At 58.4% G+C, this 14,111-nt stretch overlaps 3 protein-coding genes across 5 annotated transcripts in view; 1 reads left to right on the top strand and 2 right to left on the bottom strand.

Moving 5' to 3' along the window:
• NFKBIB (nuclear factor of kappa light polypeptide gene enhancer in B-cells inhibitor, beta) overlaps nt 1–2,270 on the top strand; it is an 11,724-nt gene extending 9,454 nt beyond the window's left edge. The window contains exons 4-7 of the mRNA XM_011973410.1: nt 378–532; nt 605–693; nt 783–1,043; nt 2,109–2,270. Coding sequence (XP_011828800.1) covers nt 378–532; nt 605–693; nt 783–1,043; nt 2,109–2,210 — 607 coding nt within the window. The 3' untranslated portion in view covers nt 2,211–2,270. The remainder of the gene's footprint in view (nt 1–377; nt 533–604; nt 694–782; nt 1,044–2,108) is intronic.
• Nucleotides 2,271–2,356: 86 nt separating this feature from the next.
• CCER2 (coiled-coil glutamate-rich protein 2) lies at nt 2,357–5,509 on the bottom strand. Its single transcript, XM_011973346.1, has 5 exons — nt 5,449–5,509; nt 5,180–5,220; nt 4,935–5,022; nt 3,931–4,448; nt 2,357–2,701 (listed from the first exon to the last, which is right to left on the bottom strand). Exons 1-5 carry the CDS (start codon nt 5,507–5,509, stop codon nt 2,612–2,614), a joined length of 798 nt encoding a protein of 265 aa, XP_011828736.1. The 3' UTR covers nt 2,357–2,611.
• Nucleotides 5,510–8,473: 2,964 nt separating this feature from the next.
• SARS2 (seryl-tRNA synthetase 2, mitochondrial) overlaps nt 8,474–14,111 on the bottom strand; it is a 21,134-nt gene continuing 15,496 nt past the window's right edge. The window contains exons 6-17 of one of the 3 annotated variants that reach the window (XM_011973349.1): nt 13,360–13,423; nt 13,036–13,141; nt 11,991–12,038; nt 11,642–11,750; nt 11,308–11,353; nt 11,135–11,222; nt 10,938–11,047; nt 9,430–9,523; nt 9,246–9,338; nt 9,049–9,114; nt 8,823–8,957; nt 8,476–8,698 (exon numbers count right to left, since the gene is read on the bottom strand). In XM_011973349.1, the coding sequence (XP_011828739.1) occupies nt 8,627–8,698; nt 8,823–8,957; nt 9,049–9,114; nt 9,246–9,338; nt 9,430–9,523; nt 10,938–11,047; nt 11,135–11,222; nt 11,308–11,353; nt 11,642–11,750; nt 11,991–12,038; nt 13,036–13,141; nt 13,360–13,423 (1,031 nt within the window). In that variant the 3' untranslated portion in view covers nt 8,476–8,626. Of the gene's footprint in view, nt 8,958–9,048; nt 9,115–9,245; nt 9,339–9,429; nt 9,524–10,937; nt 11,048–11,134; nt 11,223–11,307; nt 11,354–11,641; nt 11,751–11,990; nt 12,039–13,035; nt 13,142–13,359; nt 13,424–14,111 lie in introns of all 3 variants that reach the window. The other 2 variants (XM_011973350.1, XM_011973351.1) reach the window with 2 other exon arrangements.

Raw genomic sequence — 14,111 nt, forward strand, 5'->3', positions numbered from 1 at the left:
TGGGATTACAGGCATGTGCCACCAGGCCCAGCTAATTTTTGTATTTTTAGTGGAGACAGGGTTTCACCATGTTGGCCAGGCTGGTCTGGAACTCCTGACCTCAAATGATCTGCCTGCCTCGGCCTCCCACAGTGCTGGGATTACAGGCGTGAGCCACCATGCCCAGCCTTTATTTTTTATTTTTAGTAGAGACGCTGTCTTGCCTTGTTGCCCAGGCTGCTTCTTGAACTCCTGGGCTCAAGTGATCCTCTTGCTTTGGCCTCTCAAAGTGCTGGGATTACAGGTGTGAGCCAGCATGCCAGCTCAGGTCCTTTGTGAAGTAAGAGCAGAGACTTGGGTCTACACCTGGCCCCAAAATCCAGACCCCCTGTCCACAGAACCCAGGCTCTTTACCCACGGGCCCCAGGCTTCGAACAACCCAGGCCTAGCACTTGCCAGCAAGCTCAGGCCATCCGAGACAGGACCCAGGTACCTCTTTGCCATACCCACGAATTCAGGAACCAGCCCCCAAACCTGATCACCCTCAGGCCACGTGACCCTCCCTCAGGATCAAAGCACAGGGGGGACCCCTCACCTCATCTGACACCAGTCACTCTGTCCCCAGGCCACACCCCACTCCACGTGGCCGTTATACACAAAGATGTGGAGATGGTTCGCCTGCTCCGAGATGCTGGAGCTGACCTCGACAAACCGGTGAGCCCCAACCTGGGGGAAGGTGCTGTCGGCGGGAGGGGGCTTATCCCCTCTTCGGGCCCTCTGACCTTTCTGCTGCTCCCCCACAGGAGCCCACGTGCGGCCGGAGCCCTCTGCACTTGGCAGTGGAGGCCCAGGCGGCCGATGTGCTGGAGCTTCTCCTGAGGGCAGGCGCAAACCCTGTCGCCCGCATGTACGGTGGCCGCACCCCACTGGGCAGTGCCATGCTCCGGCCCAGCCCCATCCTCGCCCGCCTCCTCCGTGCACACGGAGCCCCTGAGCCTGAGGGCGAGGACGACAAACCTGGCCCCTGCAGCAGCAGTAGCGACAGCGACAGCGGAGACGAGGGCGTGAGTCAGGAGAGACAGGGCAGCCCAGCTGGGGGTTCAGGATAGACCGGCAGGCAAGAAGCCGGAGAAGATAATTAGGCACCAACCTTGGGCTGCTGTTAGATAACTCAGGCAGCAGCGGCCAGTGACATGGGGCACTAGTCAGGAGAGACCCGGACAGGGGTGGTGGGAAGAGCTTGGGCAGAAGTGACTGAAAAACTAAGACAGTGGCAAAGGTAGAACTCAGGCAGGGGTGGAGAAAAGACCTTGGTCGCAGTGATTGGTGAACACAGGCGGGGGTGGGTGGCAGCACCAGGGGTGATTTTAGGGAGCAGGAGTTGGAGATCTCAGGCTGTGAAAAGACAACGTTGCGTGGCAGTGATTTGAACACCAGCAGTGGTGGGGCAGGACCCACGCCAGCGGTGGGGAGAGAGATAGTCAGAGAACCCAGCTATACAGATGCAACCTTGGGCAAGGCGCGGTGCTAAATGATGGGTGTGGAGGAATTTGGGTGAAGGCAGAGAGAAGGGGTGGAGGAGGGCCACCTCAGTTGCCGAAATACTGGAGTGACGGCTGAGCTAGAAATTGGTCTGTAGAAGTGACCTTGAAAATGGAGTGCTGGCTGGGTGTGGTGGCTCACGCCTGTAATCCCAGCACTTTGGGAGGCCGAGGCAGGCGGATGACAAGGTCAGGAGTTCGAGACCAGCCTGGCCAACGTGGCAGGACCCTGTCTCTACTAAAAATACAAAAATTAGCTGGGCGTGGTGGCACATGCCTGTAATCCCAGCTACTTGGGAGGCTGAGGTAGGAGAATCGCTTGAACCTGGGAGGCGGAGGTTGCAGTGAACCTAGATCGCACCATTGCACTCCAGCCTGGGCTACAGAGCGAGACTCCATTTCAAAAAAAAAAAGAGAGAAGAAAAGAAAATGGAGTTCTGAGAGCTAGGAAACCGGGAGGTTTAGCCAGGAGCGGGGAAACTTGGGCTTTGAGGCAAGACCCAATTCTTAGGGTGCTCTATGAGGACATGGGTGGCGGGCAAAGTGACAGCCACCTGAGCCCCTCTGCCTGGTCCCCTTTGCCCCCAGGATGAATACGACGACATTGTGGTTCACAGCGGCCGCAGCCAGACCCGGCTGCCTCCCACCCCAGCCTCAAAACCTCTTCCTGACGACCCCGGCCCCGTCTGATTCATTTCATTGTTAATATAATTTTCAATTTAATAAATAAAACCCCCGTTCTGACAACCAGAGGCCAGACTGATCTCGTCTTCCCATCCTCTGGGTCCTTCTGGGGCCCGTCCCTGTCACATCAAGTGCTGTTCACGGAGGCAGGCTGCGTTTCTTTGTGCTTTATTCACTCAGAAGGGTTGGGGTGGGAGTGCGTAGGTGTGGGGGTGCTTCCTCAGTCGGGGCTGAGCCCAGCCCCTGCCCAGCTCAGACTCGCCTCCTTGGGTGTGTTTCCAAGGCATGCCCATCTCCTCCCCTGCTTGGGTAGGGGTGGCGTGAGGTGCCAGGTGATGTGGAGGCTTTGGGGTCAACAGTCCTAAGCCACAGGGTGTGTCGGGAGGAAGGAGGGCCTGAGGCAGGGGTCAGCCCTCCCTCCTGAGCTGCTCCCCCAGCGTCTCTGTCACCTTCTTCAGTTCGTCTCTCAAGTGCTCCAGTCGCTCCACCTCCTGTTCCTGGTGGGGTCAGAAATGGGGTGGTCAGCACCCACCTTCAAAGGCAGGCCACTGTGATTGTGGGCCATGTGGGTTCTCATAGTGGCATCCAGCAGCAGTCGTTCTGATCGTCACGGACTGCGATGGTGACCATCCTGACTGCTGTAACCCCGGAAGAGGTGCTGGCTAATGTGACCACAGCCAACAGCAGTGGCTTGGGACTGGCAAAGGTGCCTGGGATGGGCACCTTGTGATGTGACGGCACTTTATTTTTAAGATGGAGTCTCGCTCTGTCACCCAGGCTGGAGTGCAGTGGCACAATCTTGGCTCACTGTAACCTCCACCTCCCGGGTTCAAGCAATTCTCCTGCCTCAGCCTCCCGAGTAGCGCACACACCCTCCCGATTACAGGCGCACACCACCAACGCCTGGCTGATTTTTTGTATTTTTAGTAGAGATGAGGTTTCACCATGTTGGCCAGGCTGGTCTCGAACTGCTGACCTTAGGTGATCCACCCGCCTCAGCCTCCCAAAGTGCTGGGATTGCAGGCGTGAGCCACCAGGCCCAGCCTTATTTATTTATTTTTAAAGACGGTTTTGCTCTGTTGCCCAGGCGGGAGTGCTGTGGCACAATCATGGCTCAGTGCAGCCTCAACCTCCTGGGTCCAAGCGATCGTACCACCTCAGCCTCCTGAGAGCTGGGACCAGGCGTGCGCCACCATGCCTGGCTAATTTCTTAAATTATTTGTAGAGTCAGGGTTTCACTATGTTGCCCAGGCTGGTCTCGAACTCCTGGCCTCAAGGGATTCTCCCACCTTGGCCTCTGAAAGGATTACCCCTCCCTAGGATTACAGGTGTGAGCCACCATGCCCAGCCTGTTATTGGTACCACCAATCATGGTGACACCTTGTTTACCATGACCCAGCAGTGGTATCTATCTGTCACCTAGTGAAGCAGGCACAGCAGCCACTTTTCATGGTGGCCAACTTGCTAGTGACGGTGGCTTGCTTCTGTGCAATAATGGCACCATCTTGGTTGCTGTAGTCCGTACGGTAGTATGGAAGTATGAGGCAGAGGCCTTGCACGGAAGTTGTTACCCAGTCCTGGTGTCGGTCTTGGCCACTGAGATCCACTAGTGATGGATCTGGTGGTGCAGGGCCAGCACGGGTGGCTGCTGAGTTGTAACTCCACTGACCATTGTCAGCCCTGCCTCCACACTGTTTTGGTGTTCCTCCTCCATCCCCCTACTCACCTCTCTCTCCGAAGCCTCCTTCTCCTCCTGCCTGGGCTCAGCCCCTGGGTGGTGGTGGTGTTGGTGGTGGGGTGAGTCCTCGTGCCTCTCTCCTCCGCCTCTCTCGGCCCCCTGCCACAGGCTGCGGTCCCCGCCCAGCACCCGCACCCCCTTCTCCTCTGCCTGGAACTGGGCCGTCTCTTCGTCGCTGGCCTTCTCTGCCACCCGCTTCTGGAGGTCCCCTCCATTCTCTAGATGCCGCTGCCACAGGTCCTCAAAGGTCTCCATGGGCCCCCTCTTCCTCTGCTCCTTCTCGTCCTCCTCGTCCTCCTCCCAGTGGAGCTGGCGGAGCCCTTGCTCACGGATGGCTTGTTCCTGGACCTCGGACTTGTGGGTCCTCTCTGCCACCTCCTCCTTTTCCTCATCCCTCACCTCCTGGCTGGACCTCGTTTTCCCAGCCTCCTGCTTCTTGAAATCCCCAAGCAGCAGGCCTTTCTCCTCGGTGGATGCACAGCCATGGGGCTCTGTGCCGCACATCTCTGGCAGAAAGGGAAAGGACACTCTCCAAGCATCCAGTTGGGAAACTGAGGCCAGGCATGGAGGCTCACGCCTGTCATCTCAGCACTTAGGGAGGCCGAGACGGCTGATCACCTCAGGTCAGGGGTTCGAATTGGGAAACTGAGGCCTTAAAGAGTTCTGGGGCCCGCCCGAAGTCTCACAGGGTCGCTGCCCAGACTGGAAGGGGAGGGTCCTATTTCATCCTACCTGGGAGGGGACGTTCCGTTCCCTGCCCCGTCCGGTCCCTCTGCAGGGAGCCACAAGGGTGGAGCTGGTGGCCAGACTCTGTCAGGTGTGAATGCTGGGCAGTGCCCTGCTGGCCCAGGCAGCGGGCTCTGGGGATGAGGACCCCTTCCTCCAGGTAGCCCGGGCGGGAGAGCATGTGGGCACCTGGGCAGGACCCTGGGTGGGGTGAGGTCAGGTCTGATGGGGCTCCGGAGGGCAAGTGTGGCCCGGGTCCTCCTTACCCTTGTGGAGAAGAGCAGTGCAGGGTCCTCTCTGGACCTGGCCCACGGTCAGCACCTCTGTGACCACCTCTGCCAGACAGCGGGTCAGCTGGGGGGCAGGGGTGCCGGGTCAGAGGGGAAGTTGAGGGCAGGGGAGATGGGGAGGAGAGCGGCTGGTTTGAGGGCAATGGGGATCATGGGGCAGGCTGTGCAGGGAGGGCGGGGCCCCAGCTAGGTGAGGCAGGCAAGGGCTCCACACTCCTCACCTCCTCCTTGGAGGGTCTCAGTGCCAGGGGAGCAGCGGTGGCTGTGGAGAAAGGAGACTGGCACTGGGCTTGGCCGCCCTGGCTGCTGTCCCCGGTACCGACTCCAGCCCCATGGGCATGCCAGTCCCCACACATCCCCTCCTCATCCCATCTGGCAGGTGCAGCGTCCCCAGCTGGAGGCTCGGCCCCTGAAGCCTCTGCTGGGTGCACTGCCCACTCCCTCCCACCCAAGTCCCTGCTCCCCGGCCTCTGGCGGGTCCCACACTCACCTGCCCCCAGCAGCAGCAGCAGCAGCAGCAGCAGCGCAGAGGCTGGCCCTCGGGGCGGCATGGTGGGCGTCCCACGGGTCCAAGGCACTGTGCGGGCCAGGGTTGCAGTGCCTTATAACCCACGCGGGGACCCCGCAGGGGAGGAAGTGATGTCACCGCCGCCCCCCGCCCACCCGCGGTGGGGTGACATCTGCAGGGCGGCCGCCTGCCTGAGACCCTCAATTATTCATGAGGCCTCTGTCCTGCACGCACTCCCCTCGAGGCTTCTGGCCAGGAGCGCAGTGCGGAGGGTGGGGGCCTCCCTTTTTTGTTTTTTTGAGACAAGGTCTGGCTCTGTCGCCCAGGCTGGAGGGCAGTGGCGCCATTACAGCTCACTGCAGGCTCCTGAACACAACTGATGCTCCCACCTCAGCCTCCCGAGTAGCTGGGACCACAGGCGTGCACACCGTATCTGGCTGCTAATGTTTATTTTTTGTAGAGGCAGGGTTTCATTTTGTTGGCCAGGCTGGTCTCAGACTCCTGGGCTCAAGTGATCCTCTCGTCTGGGCCTCCCAAAGTGCTGGAATTACAGGCCTGAGTTGCCATACCTGGCCTGGGGGGTCTCTTCCCAGAGCAGCATGGTCTGGTACACTCGCCCTCCATGCTGGCAGGTGGACCTGGATGGGGACCCAGAGGCAGCCACTCACAGACAGACCTCAGGCAACTCCTTCCCTTCCTGGGCCTGTTTTCTCATCCAGAGAGCAGGTCTTTCTCTTTAAGAGACAGGGTCTTGTTAGTTGCCCAGGCTGGAGTGCAGTGGCGCAATCAAAACTCACTGCAACCTCAAACTCTCAGACTCAAGGCATCCTCCTGCCTCAGCCTCCAGACAGTTGGGACTGCAGGCTTGCACTATCAGGCCAGGGTAATTTTTTTCATTTTTTGTGGAGAGGGGTTCTTGCTATGCTGCCCAGGCTGGTCTCAAACTCCTGACCTCAAACGATCCCCACACCCGGGCCTCCGAAGTACTGGGATTATAGGCGTGAGTGAGCCACTATGCTTGGGTGAGTGGGTCTCATAAACCTGCCTCCTCAGAGGTTGCAGTTGGCTTCTGGCCTAAGCCCCAGCTCCACCACGTGCCGGCCGTGCAGCCCAGGACATCCGCTTAACTTCTCTAAGACCTGTTTCCTCACTGTAAATAGGGTGGGTGACAACCTACTCCACAGGTGGACAGTGAGGATTAAATAGTTGTGTGTATGGTATTTAGGGAAGTGCCTGGTACTGGGAACTGCGCACATCCAAGCACCTTCAGTCCAGTCATTTTTATTGAGCCTCTACTACATGCCAGGTCCTCTTTTAGACCTGAGGCTACAGCAGTGAGCCAGTTGGTGGATACCCCTGCCCTCCTGGAGCTGGTATCTGACACACATCAATACATATTAAGGAAGGCAGAAATGCATAAAAAATACAGTATCTCAGGCCGGGTGTGGTGGCTCATGCCTGTAATCCCAGCACTTTGGGAGGCCAACGAGGGCGGATTACCTGAGGTCAGGAGTTCAAGACCAGCCTGGCCAACATGGTGAAACTCTGTCTCTACTAAAAATACAAAAAATTAGCCGGACGTGGTGGCACTTGCCTGTAATCCCAGCCACACGGGAGGCTGAGGCACAAGAATCTCTCAGAGGTTGTAGTGAGCCGAGATCGCACCATTGCACTCCAGCCTGGGGCAGTGAGACTCCATCTCAAAAAAAAAAAAAGTATCTCAGATGTAGATAGAGTGCTGCGGGGGTTTCACTGTGGTCATGGAAGACTTCTTGGAAGAGGTGACATTTGAGCTAAGGCCTGAGTGATAAGATGGAGGCCAGCACACACCATCTAGGGGAGACACAGCCAGGGAGGGAGACTCACCGATGCAAATGCAGGAAGGAGTCTGGAGAGTTTCAACAGCAAGGCGGGTCGGGTGGATCAAATAAGACAGAGAGATGGGCCAAAGAGGAAGGCGGAGTGGCTCAGGCGGGGTCTTAGGGGCCTTGATGACCACTTTACCCTGAAGCCACAGACCTCTGAGGAGGGGTGGGTCACCAAACTGAGGCGCTCACAGGTCCCTCTGGCTGTGTGGCGAGGATGGAGAGCAGGGAGCCAGTGAGGAGGTTTCCAGGGTTAACCAAAGGGGAGGAATCGGGGAGCAGGGCCAAGGTGAGGTCAGGGAGGAGAGACCAGTGGGCAGAGTCTGGAAACCTTTTTTGAGACCGAGTGTTGCTGTGTCGCCCAGGCTGGAGTGCAGTGGCATGATCTCCGCTCACCGCAACCTCTGCCTCCCAGGTTCAAGCGATTCTCCTGCCTCAGCCTCCCGAGTAGCTGGAATTACAGGCATGCGCCACCACGCCCGACTAATTTCTGTATTTTTAGTAGAGACGGGGTTTCACCATGTTGGCCAGGCTGGTCTTGAACTCCTGACCTCAGGTGATCCACCCACCTTGGCCTCCCAAAGTGCTGAGATTACAGGCATGAGCCACTGCACCTTGCCAGATTCTGGAAATATTCTGAAGGCGGTGTTGCCAGGGTTGCTAATGAAGTGGATATGGATGACCAAAAAGTCGAGGCTAACCTGAAGGGTTACGGCCTGCGCAGCCAGGAAAATGTCCTGGGATGGGCGTGCCTGAGGAGGAGCCGGTGCAGGCAAAGTGATCAGAGGACCAGGTGGCTTCTCTGAGTTTGCGATGCCCACTGGGCCCCTACCTGGAGCTGCAGAAGGGACAGCTGTGTGGGGAGCCGGGGACTGAGGGGTGAGGCTGGGGCCGGGGTCAGCTCAAAGGGACCCTCAGAGGGTGACTCTGTTCTGGGTTGTCCCGGAGGAAGGGGAGAGAATTCGGCATCCTCTCAGCTCCCTGGTGGCCCCCAGACCAGCCTCCACGTGCACTGGGGGGTGGCTGGGCACTTCCAGCCATGGTCTTTGCAGCCACAGACCCTTTGAGGACAGCGCCTCTGAGCAGCTGCCCAGCAGCTCCTGGAAAGCCGGGCATCTCCCTTGTGCACAGATCCACAGAGGCCTTTGTCCTGATCATTTATTGGGGACTTTTTGCTCAGCACTGTGGGAGGGAAGGAAGGAGGGATGGAGGCCTCTTCCTCTGCTTCTCCTGTCCCTAGAACCATCAAGTCCAGAGGTCCTGTTTCCCACTGGGACCCCTCAATGATAACAGGCTCAGTGACTGACTCTGAGGCAGCAAAGACAGAGGAGAGGTGGACCCCAGGGTGCAGGGGCCTGGGCGTGGAGCTGACGGGAGGAACGCAGATGTCAGGACAGGCTCAGGAACACAGGTCCCAGGTGTCCGGGGTCTCCTGAGCTCCAGGAAGCAGTGACGCCCTCTAGGGCTGCCGAGGGTGGGTTCTCAGCTTACAGCAGGCTGGCCAGGCAGCCCAGGCTTCCGGCGCTGGTTGGGGCCGATGTACTGGAGAGGCACGTGGGTGGGGGCTGTGATCCGATCGGTGCCGAGGTACGGCTGGAGGGCAGGGGGCACGAGCACTGAGCCGTCCTGGGGACAGAGCAGACCTCAGGACACTGCAGATGCTCCAGCCCTTCCCCGCCCTGAGCTGCCTCTCTTAGTGGGACCCTCCACCCCTCACCTTTTGCTGGTTACTCTCCAGGAGCGCGATGAGGAGGCGGGGGACAGCACAGGCGGTGGCGTTCACCTGCAAGACAGCCATGCTCGGAACCAGGCGCCCACCCCAAGCCGAGCCCGGGGAGGAGCCAAGGTGGGTGGGTTTAGGGTGGCAGAGGCTGTGGGCGAGGGCACGCGGGCAGGAGGCTATGTGGGTCTCACCGTGTGGGCAAACTGCAGCTCCCCAGCCTCGGTCTGGAACATGATGTGGAGGCGGCGGCTCTGGAAATCCGTGCAGTTGGAAGCACTGGTGACCTGGCGTGGAGGAGCGGCAGGCTGAGTGGACCAGGGATCGGGGGCAGGCCTGTCCTCCTGCCCACCCCGTCCCCAGCGGCACAGGGCTCACCTCTCCAAAGCGGCCTCGGCCTGGCATCCAGGCCTCAATGTCAAACTTGCGGTAGGCAGGGAGGCCCAGTTCCTGGGTGGGCATGTCCAGGACCCTGCAGCCAAGGACAAAGGCGTGGGGAAGGTCAGCGGGTGAGAGGAGGAGCAGGAGGAAGAAATGGAAACAATGGAAGAGAAAGCAGCCAAAAACCAGGAAAAAGCCCCAGAGTTTGAGACCAGCCTGGGCAACATAGGGAGACCTCATCTACTCAAAAAACAAACAAATAAAAAGGAGGAGATGATAGTGGCAAAGGAGAGAGTTGTGAGGCCAGGGGTGGTGATGGTGAAGGTCGTATATGGAGGAGGAGGCACAAAAGAGGTTGATGGGAGCGGAGGAAAGGCACGTGGCAGGGTCCACCGGCTGTTCACAGCGGCCATTCACACATTTGCACCTTCTAGGCACCCTCGGTTTTTTTCTTTTTTTTTTTTTGAGACAGAGTCTGGTTCTGCTGCCCAGACTGGAGTGTAGTGGCGTGATCTCGCTCACTGCAACCTCCACCTCCCGGGTTCAAGTGATTCTCCTGTCTCAGCCTCCTGAGTAGATGGGATTACAGGTGTGTGCCACCACACCCGGCAAATTTTTGTATTTTTAGTGGAGATGGGGTTTCACCATGTTGGCCAGGCTGGTCTCGAACTCCTGACTTCAGGTGATCCGCCTGCCTTGGTCTCCCAAAGTGTTGGGGTTATAGGTGTGAGCCACCATGCCCGGCCTTTATTTATTTTTTAGAGACAGGGTCTCACTCTGTTGCCCAGGCTAGAGTGCAGTGGCATGACCACAGCTCACTGTAGCCTCCACTTCCTGGGTTCAAGCAATTCTCCTGCCTCAGTCTCCTGAGTAGATGGGATTACAGGTGTGTGCCACCACACCCGGCAAATTTTTGTATTTTTAGTGGAGATGGGGTTTCACCATGTTGGCCAGGCTGGTCTTGAACTCCTGACCTCAGGTAATCCTCCTGCCATGGCCTCTCAAAGTGCTGGAATTACAGGCGTGAGACCCCACAGCCGGCCTATGCTCCCAGTTTTTCACAATGGGTCACCCAGAAAAGAAGTCCACATTTGTCAGCCTCTCTTGAGAGCTGCGTGTGACTGACAGGGTGAGAGGAAGTGGAGGTCACAACCTCTGGCTCCCCCTTTTCCCACCCCCACTTCCCGCTGGGAGGTGAAAAAGCATCTTGGGCTACACAGAAGAGGCAGTGGCCCAGAGAGAGGGGGAGCGCAGGAGGAAAGAAGCCTGGTCTCCACTCTGGCACACTGTGTGCTGTTCCTACTTCTATTCCAGTCCTGTGAGGGGCCACTGGCCCATGGCAGACAGACTGGGATCCTGTATATGCTCCTGTAATCCTTATACAGGAAAATGGGGGCAACGAGGGGGCTGGAGAGGTGGTTCCAGATCGAGGGGCAGCCAGCCAGCCCCTCATCCCTCCCCTACCCGACCCCTGCCATCCCTGGGACCCCAGCCCCTCTCCGCACCGGAAGTGCAAGCCCAGCTCCGTCAAGATCTCCATCTGTAGGGACAGGAACTCCTCCAGCAGCTGTGAGCTCTGCTCCAACCCGGGGCCTGTCACCCCAAACATCTCCACCTGGGACAGAGGGCACAGGAGTCAGGAGGCTCTGAGCTCTCGGGGTGACCCCCGACCCCAGCCCCGTTTAGTCCCAGCGACACCAGCCTTGGTGAAGTGGTGTACTCGGTACAGCCCCCGGGGTTCCTGTCCCGTGTTTGTCTCCGCCCGGTAGCAGGTGCTGGAACAAACCATCCTGGCAGAGAGCAGGGAAAGTCGGGTCAAGGAGGGAAGAGTGATTGTCACAAGTAGGGTCAGGGTCTAAGGAAACCAGGTGTCACCTGACTGGCAGGTCCCTGAAGGCCACGGCGTGGTCCATGAAGTAGCCTGGGAGGAGAGACCACAGGGTGAGCCAGGGCTGCCAGTGCCCAGAGGAAGCCTTTGGGAGAGTAAGAGGCACTCCCTCTGGTGGATGCAACCCCAGGTCAAGGCCCAGGGCTGGACTGTCACTGTACTGCGGTGCAGTTAACAACCTACACAACCGTACACGTTGGCCCTGGGGCTGCTGAGCTGCTCTGGGCAGGTGGTCATCCCTAGTGCTCCCTGGATGCTCCCAGTTGTCCTTCCACATCCGTCCTGCTCCTCCCCACCACCCACCCACCACCCAATCCTCACCTGCAAGCCCCACCTCCGCTGTTCCAGCCAGGTTGAGATCTTCGAAGCGAGCAGGGTCGATGTTGTAAATGTGGGATGGGTTGGCATTTGGTGTCATCCCACAGCCTTCCTGGGGGAGGCGGCCAGGCGACAGGGGTCAGGGGACAGGTAACCCTGGCCTCTCTCGTTTTACAGTCACAACCCCAGCTCCTCCCCTGCACACATCTGGAGCCACCCTGGCCTCCCTGGTATGGCCCGGCCCCCTCAGCCCGGCCCCAGGACCGTCTCCTCAGGTCTCCCTGCCTCGGGCACCCACGACAGGGCCTGACACCCAGGTGGGTGAGGGGAGCGGAGCAGAGGCCTCACTCACAAATACTGCTCCTCGGAGAAGGTCTGGCACCATCATGGGGGTGAAGCCCTGTTCAGGGGAGAGGATGAGTGAGCAGAGCTGGGACCCCTACCAGACCCAGACCCCAAGCTCAGCCCCGAAGAAGGGGCGCTGCAGAGGGAGCCAGCAGCTTCCAAAGCCCCTTCCTCCTCAGACGAAACTGAGGCAGGGGCTGGTGCAGGGCCTCACACCTGTAATCCCAGCACTTTGGGAGGCTGAGGTGGGCAGATCACCCGAGGCCAGGAGTTTGAGATCAGCCTGGCCAACATGGCGAAACCCTGTCTCTACGAAAAAGACGAAAATTAGCCGGCATGGAGATCGTGCTACTGCACTCCAATCTGGGCGACAGAGCAAAACTCCGTCAAAAAAAAAAAAAAAAAAAAGTTAGCCAGCATAGTGGTATGTGCCTGTAATGCCAGCTACTCGGGAGGCTGAGGCGGGAGAACTGCTTGAACCCAGGAGGTGGAGGTTGCAGTGCAGTGAGCCAACATTGCGCCACTGTACTCCAGCCTGGGTGACACAGTGAGACTCCATCTCAAAAAAAAAAAAAAAGAACAAAAACAAAAAGTACAGATCTGGCCACACCCTCCCCTGCTTAAAAGCCTCCCATGGCTCCCTAGTACCCTCTGGAAATGTTTGAGTCCCTCGCTGTGACCAGTGCTCCATGTAACCAGTCCCTGCCATGTTTCAATGGATGCTGTGATTCCCAAATGCTCCCTTTATACCACAAGCAGGCAGTGAGGTGCAACGATTCTAAGCACAGGCTCTAGGCCCAGCTCCAGACTGGCTGTGGGACCTTGGGCCAGGTACCTCCCCTCTCTGGGCCTCAAGCCCTCTCTCTAAAGTGGGGATGATGACACCACCCACTTCATAAAGTTGTCGTAAGGACTAAATGTGTCAGTGATGCACATGAAGCTCTGAGAGTAGTGACTAGGGCAGAGAAGACGTCATCCCCATCCCCACTGGGCCCTCTGAGCTCAGCTTCGATGCCACCCCCTCCAGGCAGCCCTCCTATCTTGGCCCATACCCGGCGGAGAAGCTTGTTGAATGTGAAGTTGACCAGTCCGTGCTGCAGGAGGGCTCCAGCCCCGCGCAGGTAATAGGAGCGGTGGCCAGACACGTGGGACAGGCGCCTAGGAGACAGGCAGACAGGTGGGTGTACATGGGCCAGGCTGGCAGGGAACGTGGGGACGCAAACACCCGGGGGGAAGAGGCCCAGCTACTGGGTGGGGCTGGGGCATCAAAGATTCATGGCACTTCCACATCTCACGCTGAGGCCAACGAGGCAGGAGCCAGCTGTTGGGTGCGGGCAGCTGGGAGAGGGGCGCTGGGAGCCAGGGGAGGGCCTCACTTCTGACGGATGATGTCGAGTTTCTCGCCAATTTCCAGGTGGCCTCGGGGTTGGAAGGAGAAAGCTGGATGTGGGTGAAAAGCACCGGTGTAAGGCAGTGGGGGGAGAGGGACGGGGCCCAGAGAGAAGCTTCCAGAGACAGCAGGGAGGAGGGATGGTGAGAGAAAGTAAAGGAGGGGCAGGAGAGAAGGGAGAAGACATGGAAAGAGAGGGAAAGGGAGTGAGCAAAGGGAAGAAAAGAGAGACGGAGAGAGGGAGAGAAAAGCAGAGACAGGGAGAGGAAATGAGAGGAGGCAGAGACGGGAATAAGAGGAGGGGTGGGGAAGGCAGAGTTAGAAACAGGAGAGAGGCCGGAGGAGAAGGGAACACCCCGAGGAAGGGAGGAGGATCAGAGAGAAGGAGGCACAGAGTTGGGGAGAAAAAGCCCCAGAGATAGGGACCGAAGCAGGGGGGTCAGACAGGGACACACACATACCCACACTCACACACACACATACAGACACACACAGAGACAGACACATACACACACAGACACGCACAGAGACAGACACACACACACTCACCCACACTCACACACACACATACAGACACACACAGAGACAGACACATACACACACAGACACGCACAGAGACAGACACACACACAGATACACAGATACACACAGATACACACACACAGATACAGACACACAGATACAGACACACACTCACGCAGACACAGAGACACACACACACAGACACACAGACACACA

Source organism: Mandrillus leucophaeus, unplaced genomic scaffold (genome assembly GCF_000951045.1).
Source record: "Mandrillus leucophaeus isolate KB7577 unplaced genomic scaffold, Mleu.le_1.0 Scaffold137, whole genome shotgun sequence".
In the NCBI taxonomy this organism is placed as follows: Eukaryota; Metazoa; Chordata; class Mammalia; order Primates; family Cercopithecidae; genus Mandrillus; species Mandrillus leucophaeus.